The sequence below is a fragment of the Drosophila takahashii genome, chromosome X, assembly GCF_030179915.1.
Source record: "Drosophila takahashii strain IR98-3 E-12201 chromosome X, DtakHiC1v2, whole genome shotgun sequence".
In the NCBI taxonomy this organism is placed as follows: Eukaryota; Metazoa; Arthropoda; class Insecta; order Diptera; family Drosophilidae; genus Drosophila; species Drosophila takahashii.
Window position 1 is genome coordinate 22,044,773 of NC_091683.1, and position 21,080 is coordinate 22,065,852.

At 39.6% G+C, this 21,080-nt stretch overlaps 2 protein-coding genes and 1 long non-coding RNA gene across 3 annotated transcripts; 2 read left to right on the top strand and 1 right to left on the bottom strand.

Moving 5' to 3' along the window:
• The first annotated feature begins 1,900 nt into the window (after positions 1–1,900).
• Ir20a (Ionotropic receptor 20a) lies at positions 1,901–3,589 on the top strand. Its single transcript, XM_017153592.2, has one exon. It carries the CDS (start codon positions 1,901–1,903, stop codon positions 3,587–3,589), a length of 1,689 nt encoding a protein of 562 aa, XP_017009081.2.
• A 5,627-nt stretch (positions 3,590–9,216) lies between these two features.
• Positions 9,217–9,909, top strand: LOC108065457 (uncharacterized). The gene is made up of 2 exons (XM_017153457.3): positions 9,217–9,334; positions 9,406–9,909. Exon 2 carries the CDS (start codon positions 9,408–9,410, stop codon positions 9,855–9,857), a length of 450 nt encoding a protein of 149 aa, XP_017008946.2. The 5' UTR covers positions 9,217–9,334; positions 9,406–9,407; the 3' UTR covers positions 9,858–9,909.
• Positions 9,910–17,449: 7,540 nt separating this feature from the next.
• Positions 17,450–18,208, bottom strand: LOC138913949 (uncharacterized). The gene is made up of 3 exons (XR_011419844.1): positions 18,023–18,208; positions 17,871–17,952; positions 17,450–17,535 (listed from the first exon to the last, which is right to left on the bottom strand). It is a non-coding gene; the product is annotated as an uncharacterized lncRNA (long non-coding RNA).
• Positions 18,209–21,080: the final 2,872 nt, after the last annotated feature.

The following is a 21,080-nucleotide window of genomic DNA, read 5'->3' on the forward strand; positions in this document are numbered from 1 at the left end:
CATTGCACTGACAGTTGGAGCTGTCAAATGTCGCAAGTGTATTTGAAAAACGCGGCGACAAAATGCGCAAAACATTTCGCCTGGAAATACTTGCGTGGGCGCCTCTCGCATATTCTTGGTTGTTTCTGACTGTTTTTGGCGGGCCTTTCCGGGGGGCTTTGTTTTTTTTTCCCCCTTTTCTGTTCGTTCACTCCAAAAAGGTGACACAGGTGAGTGGTCCACTTCGGCCAAAGTAACCGAGTTAGACAAAAGGAAACAAAAAGAGGGCGGAAATCGCTGATTTTATTTATGGACTTTACGCAACTTTAATTTAAAACAAGAGAGAACGCTATAGTCGGGTTGTTGTCCCGACTATCTAATACCCGTCACTCAGCTAAAGGGAGTGCGAACGCTGTGTCGGGTTGGTGTCCCGACTAATAATCGTAACTCAGCTAAAGGGAGTGCGAGGGAGATAGATATATAATTTTTGATTGCGTATAACTTTTTAATGAATGGTCCGATTTGAAAAATGTCTTCCACATTTCGATAGGTATAAATATACACAACAAAATTGCATTTATACTTCTCGGAAATCTTTAAAGATGTGGGCGCAGGACCCATTTTAAAATCGTTAGTGGGCGATTGTGGGCGTTAGAGGGGGCGTGGCGCTCGGCTAAAATAAACTTGCGCTGCGTAGGAAGCCAAAGAATATGTGTGGAAAATCTCAACCTTCTAGCTTTTGTAGTTTCTGAGATCTCAGCGTTCATACAGACGGACAGACGGACAGACAGACAGACAGACAGACAGACAGACAGACAGACAGACGGACAGACGGACATGGCTAGATCGACTCGGCTAGTGACCCTGATCAAGAATATATATACTTTATGGGGTCGGAAACGCTTCCTTCTAGCTGTTACATACTTTTGCACGAATCTAGTATACCCTTTTACTCTACGAGTAACGGGTATAAAAATAAGGTTTTTAATTAAAGTATGCTTTTATTGAGTTAATGTATTAAATAGAAGGTTAATATAAGGTTTGATTAAATAGAAGGTTTATATTAAAAATAGTTTAATCACTGATAAAAAATGCGACTATTGCATTTAATTGGAAGTAAATATTTGCTAATATTTTAAATGCAAAAATTCGTGTGCATATTTGAATTAAATACAAAATCATAATATTTAATATAAAACATATAGATTGCATGATATAATTTAAAAATATTTTAATTAAGGTTGAGTATATTAGATTCGTTCTTAATTATACTTACTTTAAATGTAAATCAAAGCCTAAAATATTTTAAATTGAATTAAAATTTAAGGATGAAAAGCGTACCACAAAATTTTTAAATTGAACATAAAATCTTTGGACTTACTACGTTTTTTTTTATCAGTGATGCTATTAAGAATCAAAATGCGTATTAAATTATCAATTTTAAAAATACAATTTTCCAAGTTATTAATTTAAAACTTGTGTGTAAGAATCACTTGGTATTAACTTTATGCACTTTTGTAAACAATAATAATATTTTATATTGATTTAATCTTTATAGTATTTAAACAATGATATTGCAATCTTACCATGGTCTTTCGCCAAAAACAAAAATCCAAACTTTATAATATTTAGTATTAATTAAATAGCTATTCTTTTACACAAAATCCAGTATATTGATTAAACTTCCTATTCATTCTTTTTCTGCTTAGTTTTTAGTAATCGGAAAAAGTTTAAAGTGTTTTCTGTTCCATATTTTCTGGGCTCCAGGGCAAATACCTGGGAGTCGTTGTGCAAACTCAGCAATTGCTCCGATGCACTTGTCCCCGGGCAATTAGACGAGATGGCTATCGATGGCTGGACTAAGGACTAAGGACTAAGGACTTTACTTTCCCGTCAGTCGGTGATTTTGTTAGCTGCGGACATGTTGGCCAACTTGGAGCGGAGCCTTGCAGCCGAGCTGCTGGACCTATACGGCCTGGTGGCCCAGTTTCTTCTCTCCACCGAAGCCACCTTGGTCTACTACAATCCCGCCTCCTTGGACTGCAGCTGGAGTGTCCTGTGGCGGCGCCACCTCACCGCCCATCCGCAGATCGTCTGGCAGCTCAGCTATCCCCAGCCGGAACTCTATGATCGCATCAACGGCGGTGGCCTCCTGGTTCTGGCCTGCTTGTCAGAGGATTCCAGCTCCATAAGTCAGCTGGAAAACCTAGCCACCAGTCTAAATCACCTGCGAACCTCGGTGCGTTTGCTCATCGAAGTGGCGGCCTTCGATGAGGAATCCCTGGCCAGTCGGTTGCTCTCCTTTTGCCTGCGCCGGAGCATCCTGCAGGTGGAGCTGTATTTCCGGAACACCAATCACTCCCCCTGGAACCTCTACAGCTATCACCCATTTCCCAACTTTGAGTTGGTCAAGAGAAACATCTCAAGTGGAAATAAGGTGGAAATCTTTGAAAATAAACTGGTGGACCTGCGAGGACATCGGCTGCGCGTTATGCCGGATCTATCGCCACCGAATACCTTTTTCTATCGCGATGAGAGGGATGAGAACCAAGTGGCCGGCTATCTGTGGGACTTTATGGACACCTTTGCAGGCCGCTTGAATGCCACCCTGAGAATGGTTCGTCCCAAATTTCGGGCCGGTGTCGCCCCCGAGAGCTCTTACATGCTGCAGTACACCGCTCAGGGTCTCATAGACGTCGGCCTGACAACCACTTTAATTACGCGCCGCAATTTGTGGGCCATGCACCAGTACACCTATCCGATTTTGATCTCCAGCTGGTGCACCATGTTGCCGGTGGAGCGACCACTGAAAACGCCTGATCTTTTCAACAGGATCTTGTGTCCTGCTTTGGCTGTGATCCTGCTGCTCGTCATCCTGATCACCTGGCTGGCTTTCGGTCACCTGAACTGCCTGCTGCTCTTGAGAAACTCGAGAATGGCCAGGATTGTGCCGAGATTGCTGGCCCTGCTCCTGCTGACCACCAGCAGTTCGCAGCTGCTGTCGCTGCTGATCTCACCGCCTTACCAGGAGAGGATCACCAGCTTCGAGGATCTGCTGAGGGGGGACCAGAGGATCCTGGGCATGCGCAGCGAGTTCTACGACTTTGATGGGGCCTTCAGGGCCCGATATGCGGGCATTTTCTACCTGATCGACGATCCCGACGAGCTGTACGATCTGCGGAATCACTTCAACACCACCTGGGGCTACACCATGGCCTACATCAAGTGGCTGGTGATAAACACCCAGCAGCGACACTTCGCCAAGCCGGTTTTCCGTTGGGCGAAGGACCTGTGCTTCATCGACTTCATGCCCACCAGCATTGTCGTGGCCCCCGATTCGATTTACTGGGAGGCACTGAAGGACTTCTCGCTCGCCGCCGATCGGGCGGGACTTTTAAAGCACTGGGTGCGAAAGAGCTTCTACGATATGGTGAAGGCGGGAAAGATGAGCATCAAGGACTACAGCGAACTGGTGACCCTGGAGCCCCTGAATGTCGCCGATCTGCAGCTCGTGTGGCGCATCTGTGGAGCAGCCATCGCGGCGGCCACCGGCATTTTCCTCATGGAGCTGCTGTTCTTCTATGTCAACGTTTTTCTCAACAGTTTGTAGGATTTCTGAAAGAAATTTTAAGATTTGTGACTTTTTGACTCCTGAGGACATAAGTAATTGAATAAGTTGAAGGTGAACACTCTTTTTTTAAGAAGGGTTAATTAAATAGCTAAGAATATTAGGTTAAACAATTTTTTTTTTAATCTAAATGTTCTTAAAAACACCTGAATATTTTGTGAACTAATAGATGTTGAAAAAATTATAAATATTTGTAAAATTAAATAGCTAAGAATGTTAGGTTAAACCATTTTTTTTTAAATCTAAATGTTTTTAAAAACACCTGAATATTTTGTAAACTAATAAATGTTGAAAAAATGATAAATATTTGCAAAATTTAATTGTGGAGCTGGTAAATCAAAACATAAACTTTTATACTGTTTGGTGTATGAAGATCGATTTGATGTTATGTGGTATCAATTTTAGCTTGATAATCTCGAAATGTAAGCAACGTGTTCTAGAATTAAAGATGAGTGAACTAATTATTCTCGCTCTCTCTCTCTCTCTCTCCCAGAGAATCTACGAGAGAGAAAAATCGGTATTGCATGGTAAAAACGATATGACAACAATTTACCATGCGCATATCGATTTGATTCTGGCGTGTTTTTTGTCTCTGTAGTTTTTAGTAATCAGAATAAATCTATTTAAAAATTTTTTTTAAACCATTTTTCATGGGCTTTTATAAGGTTATCAATTCCCAGAAATATGTTGGGTTAGGCAGGGAAAACTAACTAAAGTTCAGGCGAAAAATTGGCTTGGGCAAATAAAATATAGAGCTGTGGAAGAAAAGATAAAAAAAAAACGAAACTTGACGCCAAGAAGATAAAGTCAAATTAGCTCTGTTTGTTTTCCTTCAAACGCAACGAAAAGCGATTAAGTGAAAAGCTCTGTGCACTTTTTCCGCTTCGGAAAAGCGGCGGCCGGCGGTGGACGCTTTTCTGGTCGATTTGATGGCAGCGGCAGCATTCAAATTGTGTTTGCATTCGTCTGGAACGGAGGTTGAACTTTTACTCTGCTTTTTATTTTCTATTTTACTTTACTGCCTCTGCCGCCCAGTGCAGGTCCAAGGTCCAAGGTCGTCGGGGGGCAAGGGAAATGGCTTAAAGGCCCCCTTTAAAGACTTACGTTTTTGGGGCTCTGATGCAGCAGCCACAGACAGTAACAAACGTACACAAAATACGACCGCATATACATATATTACCCGGCGATATTCAATGTCGTTCGCCTACCAAGTTCTCGTCCTTGTCGTCCTTGTCGCACTTCTCCTTCCCTTCTCCACGTTGCCGGAAGTGGCGATGATAACACGCCAAAAAGGAAATGAACACTTTTTGGCCAATGGGGCGCTATGGAGTTACTATAAACAACAACAAAAGCAACTCACGAAAGCAACAACATTGGGCGAATGGCTATATTTTAACTGTAGCTCACAGCCACGAATTGTGGAAGCCCCTTTAAAAATTATTTATTTATAGAAATGTAATGAACACCATAAATTAATATTTAATTCAGAATTAAAAATATTCAAAAGAGGTATTCAAAATATTTGTGGACTTATTTCGTTTTACTTTGCACTTTTAAAAATAATATTTCAGGTTAATTATTTAAAATAATAACAAGAGAAATTCTATATTTTAAAATATTCACCAAAATACCAAAGTTGTTTTTGGATGTTTATAACAGAAAGATGAAATTAAGTTAAAATGTTTAAAAAAAATTTAAGAACAAGGTACCCAAAAATCTAGTTTTAAAATGTAGCGATCCACTTTTGGTGCAGGGTATTCGGTGGCCGTAACCCCCCGCCCCCCCCCCCCCCCAACCTGCCTCCTCGTTGTCGGTTATCTTCGCCTGTGACCTCTGCCACCCAAAACCACCCCCCCTTGCCACCGACCCCCCGACCCAGGGCCATCGTTCGTCGGCAGCCTTTGGGCGTAAATTTTATTGAGGTCGAATTGAAAATGTGGCCAAGTGGGTATAAAGCATCAAAGGGGGGATGAAAGGTGCTGGGGGTGGTGGCAAAAGGCGGAGGCTGTTGTCTGAGAGGAGCGACAACAACAGCAACAGACGACAAATGTAACGAAAAATTAAAAGCATTTTATGCGCAAATGGCGCGCGGCATTTAAAACGAATGCGAAATATGGTAACACGCGATTTGGCGGCCCCAGCTGACAATCCAGAACCATTCCCTTGTTTTCAGTGGGGTTTTCCAACCCCCCCATTACCCCATTTCCCCACTCCCCGAGGCCATCACAGTGCGTATAATTTATGTGGCATTTAATGAAAACGGAATTGAAATTTAGTGCGAATTTATTAAATGATTTTAAATTGATGTTGGCCTCTGGACCGCATGGCAGTGCCTCCAGCCGAAAAACATTTAAATTATTGGCCGGGCGAGGATGAGTTTTGATGATGACAACGAATATAGTGCGAAATGGGGGGTGGAAATTCGGGGGTTTGGGGGTAGAAGCGTCGGAGCGATTGTTGTTTTTGTTTTTAGGGAGCGGGAAGTGTAGATAATTGCATTTTGCTAAATGCGAATGAAAAGCTCTTATGTGACTAGAAAAGCCTAGTAAAGCTGTGCCTGAATTAAAAAGTGATTTGAAATCAACATGTATGTATGTTTATTGATATTCATAAATAAAAGTCAAATTTTCAACAATTAACTAAAGAGATGAAAGTTTGGTTTTCTGAACCATTAATTTTTTCATATATGTATAGCACTTTTTTGTCAGGTTTTCACATCACTTTTATTTTCCATCTCGACTTGCGATAAACCAATTTCTGTCTTTAAAACTCCTTTGAATAGTAATAGATCAACCGTTAACCTTTCCACACACATTATAATCAACTTAAGAAATCTCGTAAACAAAACCTTTAAAACTAAAATCTTTTTTAAAAAATATAATTGCACAATTAAATATTTCTATATTTATTCTTTCTTTATAAAAACCTTTCCATTTACTATGGTTTTTTTTATCAGTGTAGAACACTGTATTTTCTCAGTTTGCAACTCGCAAAACGAGTTATTTAATTTGAGGAAAGCACGCTCAAATTGGGGCTGAGAAATTTCGAACAGCTAATTAAACGTAATTCATCAGCCTGGCTAACAGTAAACGGAAAAGGGGCGGGGCTGGATTAAGGGAGGGGGCGGGGCACATCCGATTCGATGGTCAGAAGCTAACCGAAAACAAAATGCCAACTGGACTAAAAGTGAAAATTGCGCATTAATTAAATTTAAAGCGCGGGGAGACCGCGCATCATTAGAGTCGCACAATTAATGCGAATATTGTTGCACATGCAACACAGCACACAAAATGCAACAACAACACAGCGAACTACACACATCCAACGTCGCGTGAAAAACCGCAAAAGGTAAACTTTTTGGCCCAATGGCCGATGATGCTCCTGTTTGCGGCTCGTGTGTGCAATTAAATTGTATAATTTTACAAAATTAACAAACAAACAGAGTGAAAAATTGGAAATCTCTCTGCAAACAAACGGTTAACATATGTACGGCGGTGGCGGTGTCCTGTGTGTGTCCTTCTTGCATTAATCACGCGCATTGCACCCGAATCGGAATAATTTCAGGTGTTATTAATTTAAAAAAAAATGCAAAAAACCCCCTTAATTATTCACATAAATAATGTAAGCACTGGCCAAAGGAAAAGCGGGAAAACGGGAGCGAAACCCGCGGAAAATTCCGTTCATTATTCATATTTGTCGTGCATTCCATCAAACTCGAATTGCAATGGTTCGATGGGCCTCCAAAATGGTATATGTACATTGTACACGACCCAGCAGGATCGGATTAAATCAGTTGGTTTTAATTTAATTTTCAAAATATTTTCATAATTTTTCAAATTAATGGTTATTTATTTGTTTCAAAAGTTAAACGAGTAGAAAAATGTGTCTACACTTTCTGGTATTTCCTTTCGGATAAAAGAGTAAAATATTTTAATAATTATTTGTAATATTTTTATTTAAACAAAAGTAATTATTTTTATTGATTTCAATACCCTAACGCCAAGAAGTCTGTCTGCAGCAATTTATGGGCTGTGAAAAGTACATGAAAAATAAAGTCAGACTGAAAACTGTTCACTTACATTTTTCAGGTCGAGTTGGATGAATCATTAAATCCGTCTGCGGCCTGTTGACAGCACTTATGCCTCATCATCGTCATCATAGCCAACTCTATCGCATTGTGGCGGCTTTTTGGGGAGCTGTGAAAATGGAATGTGGAAAGTGAAAATCGGCCAACAAGTTACCCAAGCTGGGGCGAAAATAAAAACCGCAACACCAACAATGACAACAATTGACCAACCCAGCAACCGTCCATTCGGGGGTGCAAACAACCCCCTGTGTCCAGGATAACCCGCTCCTTGCATCCTTGCATCCCTCCATCCTTCCGTCCATCGACCCACTGGACTTCCCTTTTAATTCCGAAAATACCGCCAAACGCTGCCGCAAAATGTGAGTTATTAAAATTGCGGACTATTTGTTTGCATTTTGCAATTCCGTTTGCCGTTAGCCGCGTGCCCCCTGAATCACCAGTTTTTTCTTAGTCAACTTTTTTTGTATTCTCTTTTTTTATTGTTATTTACATTTGCAGTCGCCTTTTGTGCATTTCTCTGCTTTTTTTTGCATTGCATTGCATTGCAGGTCGAACGGGGCGGATGAGCCCAAGTCGTCCCAGTTTTGTATCCTTTTTTTGTGTTTCGGCATGCGGCGAGCCTAAATATGTTTTATGTCGAATGCCAAACTCTGCAGTGGAAATAAAGCCAAACGGTGACTACGTGACTGCGCCCCCCACAGATCACAAACAACAGTGATGCAACAGCCAACGCCAACTATCAGTTCTCTGATAAGCAGATACAGATACGTTGGCAAACAATGCCAGATCTCTTCAGGCGAAATCAACAAAATAAAATGTTGAAAGCTGTGCAAAGCAGTCACACTTTCCGGTGTTTTATAAGTGATTAGTCTTAATTTTCCATTAAAATTTATAAATTAATTAATTTTCCATTAAAACCAATCGGTATTTTTTCCGAAACAAAGAAAATAATTGCCATTTTTTGATTTGCATGTCAACCTGAAAATTTTTAATTTTTGAAATTTTTGCAAAAAATTATTATGTAACCCCTTATCAAAAATGTGAAAATTGGGTCCAATATTTATTTTTTTAAATCACTATTTTCGCCCAAGTTACAGCAAAAAATCGATCAAGAAAAATGTCAAATTTGTACCAAAAATCAAAATCCTGATTTCCCTTCAAAAAATAGTGATTTGGTCCTAAAAACGGAAATAGTAATCCGAATATGGAATGCAATACCTCGTAATAAAATCTCCAATCTATTCAATTTTCTATTTAAATCTGGATTTTTTTTAAATTTTTGCCATTTTTTGCAAAAAACTATGATGGGGTTACCCATATTAAAACTTCAAAAATTGGTTCAAAAATTTTATTTTTTAAATTAGCCGAAAAGTGCACTGATATTATTAACTAGGTTGTCATCTGCTCATCATGGATTATGATTATGGACCATCCAAGTTACAGCAAAGAATATACATGAAAAATGTAATTATTTTTATAAATAAAAATCATGATCATAATTTTGAATTGCTTTGCATTTTCAGTCAAATCCAAATGTCAGTTTGTGGAGCTCAGCCCAACATAAATTCAGTTCATTGAATTTCAGTTTGTCATTCAGATCAGCATTTTACTGCATAGAAGAAAGCAACTAACTTTTTCAGGTAAACTCTGAGCACCTCGCGCTAAAATGGCTAAAAAATCTACTGGTAAAACTAACAATATATTTTCACAGCTATGTCGTCCGCAGAGATTGAGGAAGTTATTGGACAGAATCCTAACTTGCAGAACGAATACAATGAAGTAGAAGAACCTGGCAATCCAGACGAGGATAGCCACCCATCTGATTCCGGGAGGAAGAGCCCAACCGAGTTAGACCTACCAGGAACCTCCTACAAAAAGATCGCCTTCGATTCACTTGGCATTCAGGATGCTTTGGATGACCAAGTCGCCGCTTTTGAGCTGGAGTCAGAGCAACCAGGGGCTCTTGAACCCGAAACCATTCAACCTAACGATGCCCGTCCTCCAACCCCGGAGAACTTCGACAAAGAGGATGAGGACACCAAGGACACCCTATCTGAAGCCAGTCTCCCAACCCCAGAGGAGTCCAACGATGAAGAAGAAGGAGGAGACAACGGCCCCCCTTCGAAGAAATTAAAACTTCTAGCAGCAGCTAGTTCTTTATAATTTCATTATTGTTCCCATGCACACGGTTCTATATAATATAAACTGTTTTTGTTGATGGTTGATTTATCAAGAAAGTGTATATACTCATTTAAAAGTAATTCCCTTTTGCAAGGGATTTTTAAAAGTATTGGAAAGCTAACGAAAAACGTTAAGAAATTTTGTTGAATTTGAAGTTTTTTGTTTTGGTCGACGTTTTGTTGGGTTGAGTACTAGCCCTAAATGAAAATTCCAACTTGAAAATATTTTTTTTTTTTAACAAGTTATAGCAAAAAACACAAATAAAAAAAAAATATTTTTCCAAAAAATCCAAATCTTATTTTTCACTAAAATATATATGTACTTTTCACTGTAATTTTCAGAGTCTTCTAATCTAAGTGACAGGGCTAGTAAAATTTATATCCAATGATTACTTTGGCCGAAAAGTAAGACTTTAATTGACCAATTTAGCCGATACTTCCCCCTGTGCAAAACAATTAGGGCCACTTCTCGATGAGTGGTGGTGATGAGAGAGCTCGATGAAGTGACAGAAGCGAGGGAAGCCGTCGCATTGCCACAGCGATGATTATTCCCATTCAGGGCCGCTACACTGCAACAAAAAGGGAGGAGAAACAGAGGAACAACAGCCGGTGGGGAATGCAACAATTTTTATTTGTTCTCGCTTGGCCATGTCGTTCAAACGTTCAAACGTTTTGGTTGACATCCCGTCAACGTGGCTGTCTGGATTTTGGTGTTTTGTGTATGGTATTTGGTATTTGGCCCCTGGCTGACTTCTAATGGCGGCACACACACACACATGTCCTTCTGTGTCCGGGCATTCATTATTGCTCCCTCCATTTTCCATTTTCCATCTGTATCTGTATATCTGTACATGTATCTGTATCTGTATCTTCCCGCTGCTTCTTCCTCCATCTCGGTTTTATTTCTGCTGCTGCATTGTGGCACTTATTAAAAATTTTCTGGTATTTTTTCTTGGGTTTTGTTACAGCAGAAACCTTGGGGCCTTTGTCTGTCCAACGAAAGCCATACAACCACCCACATTTTAGGGTGGCTTGCGGAGAGAGGAATCTTCTTTTGTTTATTTATCTTTTCGCTCGGTTTCGAATAACAAATCCTTTTGGCTTTACACATATTATGCGGTGGCAGCAGCCACAGCAAACCCACTGTCATTGTGCAACGTGCAGGCTGCAGCCGTTGCAGTTGACTCCACTTTTGTCAAACGTATTGTTTTAAGCTGCCCCCTCTCTAGATCCCCCTTTTCCCTTTTTTAAGGGGGCTGGAAAAACCCAAGCCGATCCCAATTCGTTCTGCTGCCGGTTTTTCTTCTCTGCACTCGCCGTTTTCCTAGTGGTTTCCACTGCGTTTTTCTTTTCCTTTCAGCCCGCTTTTTTTATTGTTGCCACAGATTGTCATAGATACAGATACTAACGGTCTCCTTTCCTTTTCCCCCTTTTTTTCTGCCTCTCCCTTGGATACATTTTATTGTTTTTGCTGTGGCGCTTCTTCATCAATCTTGGTTCCTTTTTTATGCCGTCCCTCCAGAGGCGTAGGTAGAAGGGGAATGGGAAGGGGGAGGTAGTGGAGCTCTGGCAAAGGGGTAGGCAGATTTCTATTGTCATTGTCGCGTTTGCCTCGCCTCTAACAACAATTTCGCATTCATTGTTGTTGTCTAACTGCATAAATGTCAGCATCAGGCCATTGTCTTAGCTAGCAAGGGCTGCTGGTTCCAAAACTCATTACAACATCATCATCATCGTCGTTACAGCCATTATCATCAGCGGGATGCACGCGCACCAACCACATTATCTCTTAAAGATTTCGGCATTTTCGGTTTAGTGCCGATGAAAAGATGATAGGAATTCCTTGAATTTGAGTTCTTACAGAAATGTTTTTCTTGATTTAAAGGCTCAAAAATTCACTAAAATATTGGTATAAATATAAGTTCGCATCTAACTAAATGTTTAAAGTAAGTATCCATATTTTTGATCAGGATCACTAACCTTAAACTTTATGGGGTCGGAAAAATCGCCTTGTTCTGAATACCCTGTGCAAGGTTTTAAAATAAAAGATCTTTAATAATACTTTACCTATTTTTCGTTTTTTTTGTTTTGAAATAAAGTATATTTATTTTTAAATCAGTTAACAGAATAGAGGATATCTGATAGTCGATAGGGTCAAATTTTCTAAATTTAAATGTGTGATTTTAGTTTATACATATGTGACTTACAAGTTAAAGCAAGTTTTTAGTTAAAAAACAGAAAAAAAACAAATTTTTTAAAATTAAAAATGAGCACCAGATTTGATTGTTAGGGTAATGTAAGAACTGTTCGATCTTTGTGATCCCTATTCTAATTTTGAGATTCCACAGGCCGCACTGTTTTCTCACCTAATCTTCTAGTTGTAAGATTTTCCGGGTAGCCAGCAAGCCGCTTTCGAATAGCCTCCTTATCGTGAGGGACCGTGGTCACAGTCACACTGGCTGCAAGTGTGCCTTCTAAGCAGCTTTGGCCACATTTCCTCCTTGGCGACTTTTCCACCTGCTAGTCGCCCAAGAGGACTTCAACGGGGGATCCCCAGGATGGGGAGGAAAGGCTTAAGCCTGTCAAACTGTTGCACCTTAAATTGTGCCGGCTCTCTTATTCCCGGCTCTCGGTGGTTGGTACTTGGTATTTGGTAGTTGGTACTTGGTACTCGGGATCCCAGGGTCCTAGGTCTCTGCGCCCCGGCTCTTATCGCGTCGCCAGACTGCGCTTCACGCTCCAGAAGCGAAACCGGATGTGACATCCTTTTAAAGTCGGAAGTACTTATGCTTAAGCGTGCGTCGACCAGCGAGAACGTCGTCGCCAGCTCTTGTCCTTCGTTCCAGTCCTCCAGTCCTCCAGTCCTTCGGTTCTTTAGTTCTTTGGTCCTTCAGCCCTTCTGCCCTCCCGCGCCTGTCAGCCTGAAATTCCACTTCGTCCACCTTGCCACCGCGAACTCCTCGCAACTCACATTCAACCTTCTCCACTTCCCAACCATCGTCTCGTCGGCTGTCTTGCGTCATTTTTGTGCTACTTAAAAATTGTTGGCAACATTAAAAACGCCACCAGCTGTCCTCGTCTTCTACTCCCGCAATTTCGGACGAGGGCCTGGAGAATATGATGCCTCTGCCGGCGAATACATAGTGTGGACAAAGGAAATGCGCCGAAGCACCGACATTTCCTGGCGCCAAAAAGAGGGTTAAAGCAAAACCACCAAGCTAAAACCCGAAAGGCATTGAGGTTAATTCAGTGATCGTCCATCAGGTTTTATACAAATTATTGCAAGTTGTAAAACGAATCAATCAGAAATCAACTAAGTTTATGTGATTTAAAATAAGTAATTTTAATATAAAGGATATTTTATTATTTAAATATTTAAAATAAGTAATTTTATTATTCTAAACTTGTTTATAAAGGATCTTTTACTGGAAAATATTTAAAATAGATAATTTTATTATTCTGATCTTGTTTATAAAGGATATTTTAATATATGTAAATGTATCTAAACATTAAAAAAAAAAGAGAATAAAATATTTCATTGCATTTATTCTAAGAGTGTTTTCTCCGTAATAATTCAATCAATATATAATAGAATATATTATTTATAAATATGGTAATCATTTTAATATTCTAATCTTGTTTAAAAATACATCTTTTATCATAGAATAGAATAGATTTAGATTCTATTTCTTAGAGATTTCTTATTCTTTTAAGGTATGTTCTTTAAACATTTTTTTTTCCAGCCACTGCATGTGTTTTATATACCCGTAAACACTCATTCTCGATAGACCGTTAGGCCAACACTCCACAGCTCTTGGCCAAATCGTTTTACACCCGACAGTTTCGAGTTTCGAACAGCATTCGACGCTGTCTTTACGGCTATTTAAGTGCCGTGGTCCCGGCCGGAATGCCGGAATGGAATGCCCGGTCCTGTTTAGTTCAGTTCAGTTCAGCTGGGTTCGGTTCGGTTCAGTTCGGTCAGGAGGTGTTCAGGTTCTGGTCGAGAAGGGGTCGTTTCGTTCGTGGTCCAAGGATTCCCGATTCCTATTCCGATTCCTGCCGGTTGCTCCGTATTTATTGGAAACAGACACGCGACCGCTGCATATTTTATAAGTGCTAATGTCGGACGCGTTGGGAACCGCAGAACCTCTGAAATACCCCCTCCAGAACACCGCTAGAGCACCCAGGAATCCACAGGGAACCCCGAAGCTTTCGGGGGCTCTCGTTACAAATTGTAATAAACCTGCACATCCGCTGCCATTAAGTGACTTCTAATCAACTTTATGGCATCATTTTTTCAGCAGCCAGGCGAGAGGCCAGGTGTTAATGATTCAATAACATTTGCCTTTGATAGCCACGGGCGTTTGCGAGACAACCACCGACATTAATGTGGTTACTTTCTCTTTTTTCGCTTTTTTTAGGTTCTTTTTTCGGCGGTACAGAATGGTTGGGGGTTGGGGGTTGGTCAATTGTTGCGTGACTTTCAATTTGTAAAACATTTTCGCCCTTAATGGGAAACGGTGGGTCGCCCGGGTGGGATGTGCCCTAATGTATGCCATGATTTTTGCCTTTAAACCTAATCAATTTGCCTGTCTGGTGACATGGCCACCGACCGGAAGCTGAAGTTCACCCGCTTCGGGAGTCGCAAGTCCGATTCCCGGGCATTAAAAGCAGTCATTAACTTTTAAATGAAGCAACGGAAACAAGATAAGCACGTGAGGGCGACAGGCGACCCCTCAATCCCTCGACCCCTCCACTCACTGCCACGCCCACCACGTCGCCGCAACCAAATGACCCATAATTATTCAATAAGAAATAATAAAGTGTGGGGCCGAGGAAGTCGCAGCGAAAAGGGGGGCACATATTTCCATTGATGGACAGGCCATGGCTCAAAGGATGCAAAGGGGGATGAGGGAATGGCGGGACTTACAGGGTGCACTGGGGAAAATAGCCATGAATTACCGAAAATGTATATTTAAATTCCCAATTTATCATTTAATTTTAAGTGCTTACGTAATAGTTTCTATCAGGGACCGTAAATAATAATTATTTGAGATTTTTATTTTAAAAAGACTACTGTGATATTTTGTTTTAAACGTCAAAAATAACGTTCTTTTTACTCTTGTCCACAAAGTATATGCATTTCAACAAATCTGGAAAGCAAATTAACTGTTATTTGTTCATGTCTATAAAGTGCATAAAAACCAGTTAAATTGTTGATTAAAATATGTGAAAACCTCAGTAGGCCTTTTAAAATAAAAATCTTAAATAATGATTATTTACGGTCCCTGGTTTCTATACTATGAAATGAATCCATTGCAGTATTTTTATAAAAGTTAAAAATTTACTGTTATTCACTTGAAGGAATATATGTATATCGATATTTAAAAGGAGTTTTTCCCTGAAAACATCGATACATCGATATTGTAAAAATATTAAAAATATTAAAAATTTTGAAGCTCTAATGTACTTTGTATTAGAACTCATTACAGATGATGAGATACAAATTTTTAATAATTGAGGTCACTCAGGGAGAAATCAGTTTCTTGCAAAAGCCCACAAGAGTATTTGATAAAAATATAAAACAATTACACCTCTGAATTGATTTTTAAAATTTTCAGTTTTTAGTTTTTAATACATAAACAAATTTAAACGAATTTTATTTTCCGTGTAGCCTGGTAGCTGGTATTTGTTGACGTTGACCCAGGCCAAATGATTGTTGCGTGACTGGCCAGTTTTTTTCAATGAAAATTCCTTAATTTGCCAGGCCATAAGGCCCCGACAGACGCCCCCCGACCTCCTGACCCCTGACCTCCGGAACGCCCTTTGGCAATGTTGTCGCTGTTAAGTAGTTACATTTTGTAGCGATTTGCCCGACAACACCAATAAAGCATCAAACACCAAGCACAAAGGGAGATACGAAAAAAATGGAGGAGGTTTGCAGGGGGAAGAAGGGGTCGAAGTGGAGGAAGGGCCGAGTTTCTTGATTCCCGAACATCAAATTATAGCCGGGGAAAGTCGGGACCTCTGTCAGTCACATTGTCTGCTGGAGGGGAATGCGAATGCCGATGCCGCGGAAAAGTGAGTACTTGACGAGTAGTACTCAATCCCAGATGAATACCCAACAAGTGCCGGAACTGTCTGAAGGTTTTTCGCTTTGAAAGCTTAAAAAAGTTGACGATTTAAAAAAATATATATTTAATCGTTGGTTCACCTTTATTCGCTTAAATATTCACTTTAAAGTAACAATTTTATCGCTGATTAGTTGATTTAAACAAAATACCCAACATTGAGGTTATGAACACTCATAGAAATTTTCCGGTAAAATCGCCCTAAAAACAAGGAAAATCGCCCTAAAACGGGGGTCAATGGCGACTAGGCAACAAAATTAGGGCAAATTGCCCTAAAAATACGGGTGAATTTGTCACACATTTAGGGCGATTTTTCGTAGATCTAGGGCGATTTTTCTATTTTCAATGCTAATTGCCCTAAAAATAGGAAATGAGACCCTTAAACTAAAGGCAGTTTCCTTTAAATCCAGGGCGCTTTTTCTGGACTTATAGGCGAATTGCCCTGGAAATCGGAAAAAATACCTTTAAACTAAAGGCAGATTTTCATAAATCTAGGGTGTTTTTCTGGATTTTAGGGCAAAGTGCCCTAGAAATATGAAAAAATATCCTGAAACTAAAGGCAGATTTTCATAAATTTAGGGCGTTTTTCTGGATTTTTTAGGCGAATTGCCCTAAAAAAAGCAAAGTGCTCCCCAAAATTTCCCGGTTTTTTTTTATAAATAAAAATACGATTTCATTATATTTTTTTTGTTTTTTTTTTATATTTTTGTTCGTTGTTATTTACACAATTTCTAATTATATACATTTACATACTTTTCTACTTATTCTTATTGCTAAAAGAATTACATGTATTTTTTGGTCTTTAGGTTGTGTGCTTCCGCCGGAGGGAATTTTAGGTCTTTTAAGGTTTATTACAATAAGTACTGATTATCAAATTTTACTTCTAATTGAATGCATAGAAATAATATTTTTTTTTGGAATGAACAGATTGTTTCTTTAAAATAGTTACAGTTTTAAGGTTTTATAATCCTCCAAGAGTTCGGATAAAGCTCTACCTTTCTTATCAGACTCTAAATGAATTTCATAAAACATTTTTTGGATAAATGGTGGTTTAAAACAAAAAATATTTTGAAGCACACATCAATACTTTTCAATAAGGTTCGCATTCTATAAAAAAACCTCTGATAGGTAAACTGGAAATTCACCAAGGTCAAAAAGGGCTTGTTCCCACGTTGCAGCTGAATGGTTGCAGTTTCGGCTTTCCGGATTTGCAATTTTCCGTCAATGCCTTTAGATGAGTTTGCAGTTCCCCAACAGTAGCCTTCCAAACCAAGAAACGGCTTCGCGGGTCCGCAATGGTGTGCTTCGCGTTCTTGCTCCCGCCGTCCTTCTTTGTCATTGCTGTCGCACCAACACTGAATGGATCGCAAGTTGATTGTATCTCTATTAAATAAAAACAGTCTGTTTATTGAATGAGAAAAGAAAAAGAGAAAAAGCACATACTTTCAGCGTGGCTTTCCAAAGATTTGAGCAGTTTTATTCCCTTACTTTCGCTTTTAAAAAGTGCGAAAAGTGGTTTGCGTTCTCAATCTAAAACAAGAAAAAAAATTGTTAGAAATTAATATAAAAATGCACTACTAACAGTCAAAATTTTCATTTAGCCTGCGATTGCGTTTTCTGCTACTTCTGGAAAAAAAGAAGCAACAAAAGCAAATTTCGGTTACTGACGAAATGACGCAATAGAAATTTGGGGGTTATTTTGGCATATGCACTTGTGAATGCGGTTTGTCCGGTGCATAAATACAGATTTCTGGCAAATATATACATCTGTAAAAAATGTGTGTATTCTGTTGCATCATCTTTTTACCTTAAGCATTATTTACATATACACATACATATATGTATACTCTTGTTAATGTTCTTACTTTGTTCTGCCACACTTCCAAACCTCTACATCTGGACCGCTGCTTCCAGTCAAATCTTTTTAAGTTTCAGCTGCATTTTCCTCTGTTACAGATATGTAAATTCAATTAGTTATTAATATCCAAATTGCACAATTATATATGTATGTACTCACCAGAAAACTGAGAAAGAATCGCCTCCCAAGTCCTTTAATAGCGTTTACATTTTTCACTTTTTCACAAACAAAAGGTTTCATACAAACACGTCTTTCACTGCCAAGCGCCCGAAAAATTATGACAAAGTCTAGACAATCCAACTCTTTCTACCCCCACCCTTGGCACTGCAACGGACGAAAAGTAGCGAAGAAGAAGAAAAAGGGTGGACTTCTCTAAAGTCAAATGCGCTCAGCATCAAAATTCATAGAAAAAGGTCCGCCCTAATATACACACACATTCACTTGTTTTGACCTGCCAACCACACACACATACACACATATTACATATGTATCCATTAATTGCGTCTTAGAATTTCGTTTGACTCTTCCTTGTTTTTAGGGCAATTTCAGAACAAATTTTTGGCTATTTTGTTCTGCGTTTTAGGGCGATTTCGCCCTAAAAAGAAGGAATTACTTTTGGAGTCGACTCATAAAAATTCGCCCTAAAAAACAGGACAAATTTGCCTTTTTGAAAAAACCAACCCTAAAAAATATTTTCCATGGCGATTTTTCGTATATTTAGGGCTAGCCACCCGTATAATAAGAAAATTTTCCGTAGTTTTAGGGCGACCTCAGTTTTAGGGCGACTTTTCTAGTATTTAGGTAAAAATTTCTATGAGTGAAGAAAGTGCATAAAACATGTCGAAACATGAATGACAAGACTTAACCATTTATTCTAAAATGCACATCTCAAAATGAAATAAATTCGTTCTAATTATTTAACATCACAAATTCGTAAGGAAAAATAAATTAAAAAAAACAGGTACATTAATTAAAATTATTTCCCCAATTGGAGCCTGCATGAATTTGGAAAACTGATATGCCTGCCAAATGCATGGAAATGTATGAATTAAAACTGAAAATTATAATAAGCAAAATGCCGAATCTGGATCCCTCTGCCAACCGCAAACTGGGAAAACTTTTCCGATTAGTTACACGCTCCATGACCCCCGATGCCATCAACCGACAGGCGACCTCCGGAATAATATGATATGATATGGTTTTTGCCACGTACCTTTTGAACCCGAAAGGTCTCGGGAATCCGGAGTCCGAAGTTCACTAATTATGTGATGTGCTGTCATCTGTTTCGAATGCGAGATGTTTATTGTTGTTACCAGGATGCATTGCGGATTTGTGGAAACAGGAACCCGAAGGCTTTGTTATGCTAAAGTTCCGGCGTAATCACAATCAGAATGGGATAAGGGCAGGGGGTGAAGCCTGGGCCTTCGACGAGTATTTAGTGTCACATCATTAAAATCGACAAACAACTTTTGTCAAACAACAATTCAGCAGAAACTACACTCCCTGCACATCCCCATAGCCATTCAAACTACGAGTGAGAATCTACAAAATTAATGAGTCATCGTAAAAGTTAACAACTTGCACAAAATTGTTTATCTAAAGTGCTAAGCTCCTCCGTTGGCAACTCTATAAATTGATGTTCTCGATTGGATTGCTCTGGCGAAAGAAGGGTCTGGGTCTCTCTCCTCTTTCCTCCGAAAGGGGAAAGGAAAAGGGGTTGCAGGGTGGAACACGCAGACGTAATCACTTTTTAAGTGTTAGACAATTTATGATACATGAAAATGTTTTTCCTGCTTAGCACACACACCTTTGGCATCCTTCGTCGGCGCAGGAGGCGGTTGACAGTAAGACTCAAAGATTACTTTTGGGCTCAGTTTTGGGCTCGTCCTGTGCTGCTCAAAGGGTTCTCTCCGCCCCTCAGCCCCCTGTGATGTATTAACACGTTTCCCCGAGATGATTGCGTGAAATGAGAGGGTGAAGATCTGGTTTAAATCGTGCTTGAATCGTGAGTGAGTCATTTGAATCGACTCACGGCCACACCGCTGATGCAAATTCCTCCCCCGGGTTGTCAGCGCAATAAACACCTCAAAGTTGATGACATTTCATTAAGCTCAAGGTGCGGGCCGCGGGACGGTCCAAATGAATTTACTTATGAAGCATGAAAGTGGGTTTCTTTGGTTACTTTCGGGTGTAAGACCCCCTTTCCCAACCCACCTCACCCACTTCGCCCCACAGACATTGATGAAAATTTTCGTGTTCATTTGGTGAAAAGGTTTGTCGACGTCGCCGACGACGCATTGAATTTCATTAAAACAAGCGCAAAAGTGCTTTTACCTTTGCCCACCCACCTGGCGGCCACACATGTGGGAGGACGACTTATGATAGGCACGAGATGGAGATCCTGCCAGGACTCTCGCTCTCATCGCGAGCTGGCTGTCTAAGTGTTGCCGCCTTTTTGCCTTTATTGGTCTCCTTGATTTGCCTAAGTGATGTGTGGGTGGAGAGGCAAACGGGGGGAACGCGGGGCAAAAAGGAAAAGCCAAGGGAAGAGGTCCTTCTTTAAGCACCTGGTAAGTGAATTTTCCACAACGAAGAAGAGCGCCGACAAAGTGACTTTGATTGCAAAAGCCGCAGTTATTTAAGTTATTTAACGCTCCTCGCCGCCTGCAATCTTAATTATATTCTGAGATGGAGGAATCTAGAACCTAAAGGACATCTCAGCAAAAAAAAAAAAAGGGAAAACTAGTTTCTAGTGATCAACATAATTTCCCGTGTTATTTCTAACATCTTGCTCTAAATTTCCTGTGGACCTTACGTATATTTCATTTATATTCCCATGAAAACTAAATTCCAAACAAAATATCTTTGTCATCTCAGTTAATGGTTTACCTTATTTGTTATAATTTATTTAAAATGTAACACAGAATTAATAGATATGAAGTAGGGTCATTTCTACCTTATTTCATATCAATAAAAAGCTGATATGATTAATGTCAAATTTATGATTCAAACATCAACTTGATATTTTCGCATTTTATAATAGTTATACAAAAACTGTTTTAAAATACCAAATTAAATATATTTTTTAACAAATATCACTATGGACGGCAGTCCATGTAGTGACGAAGCGCACCAGGAGAGTGTGCGAAGGCGACTACTATATATACACGAAGAAATGAAAATCTACTGTGATGGTCCGATCATAATGAATAATACA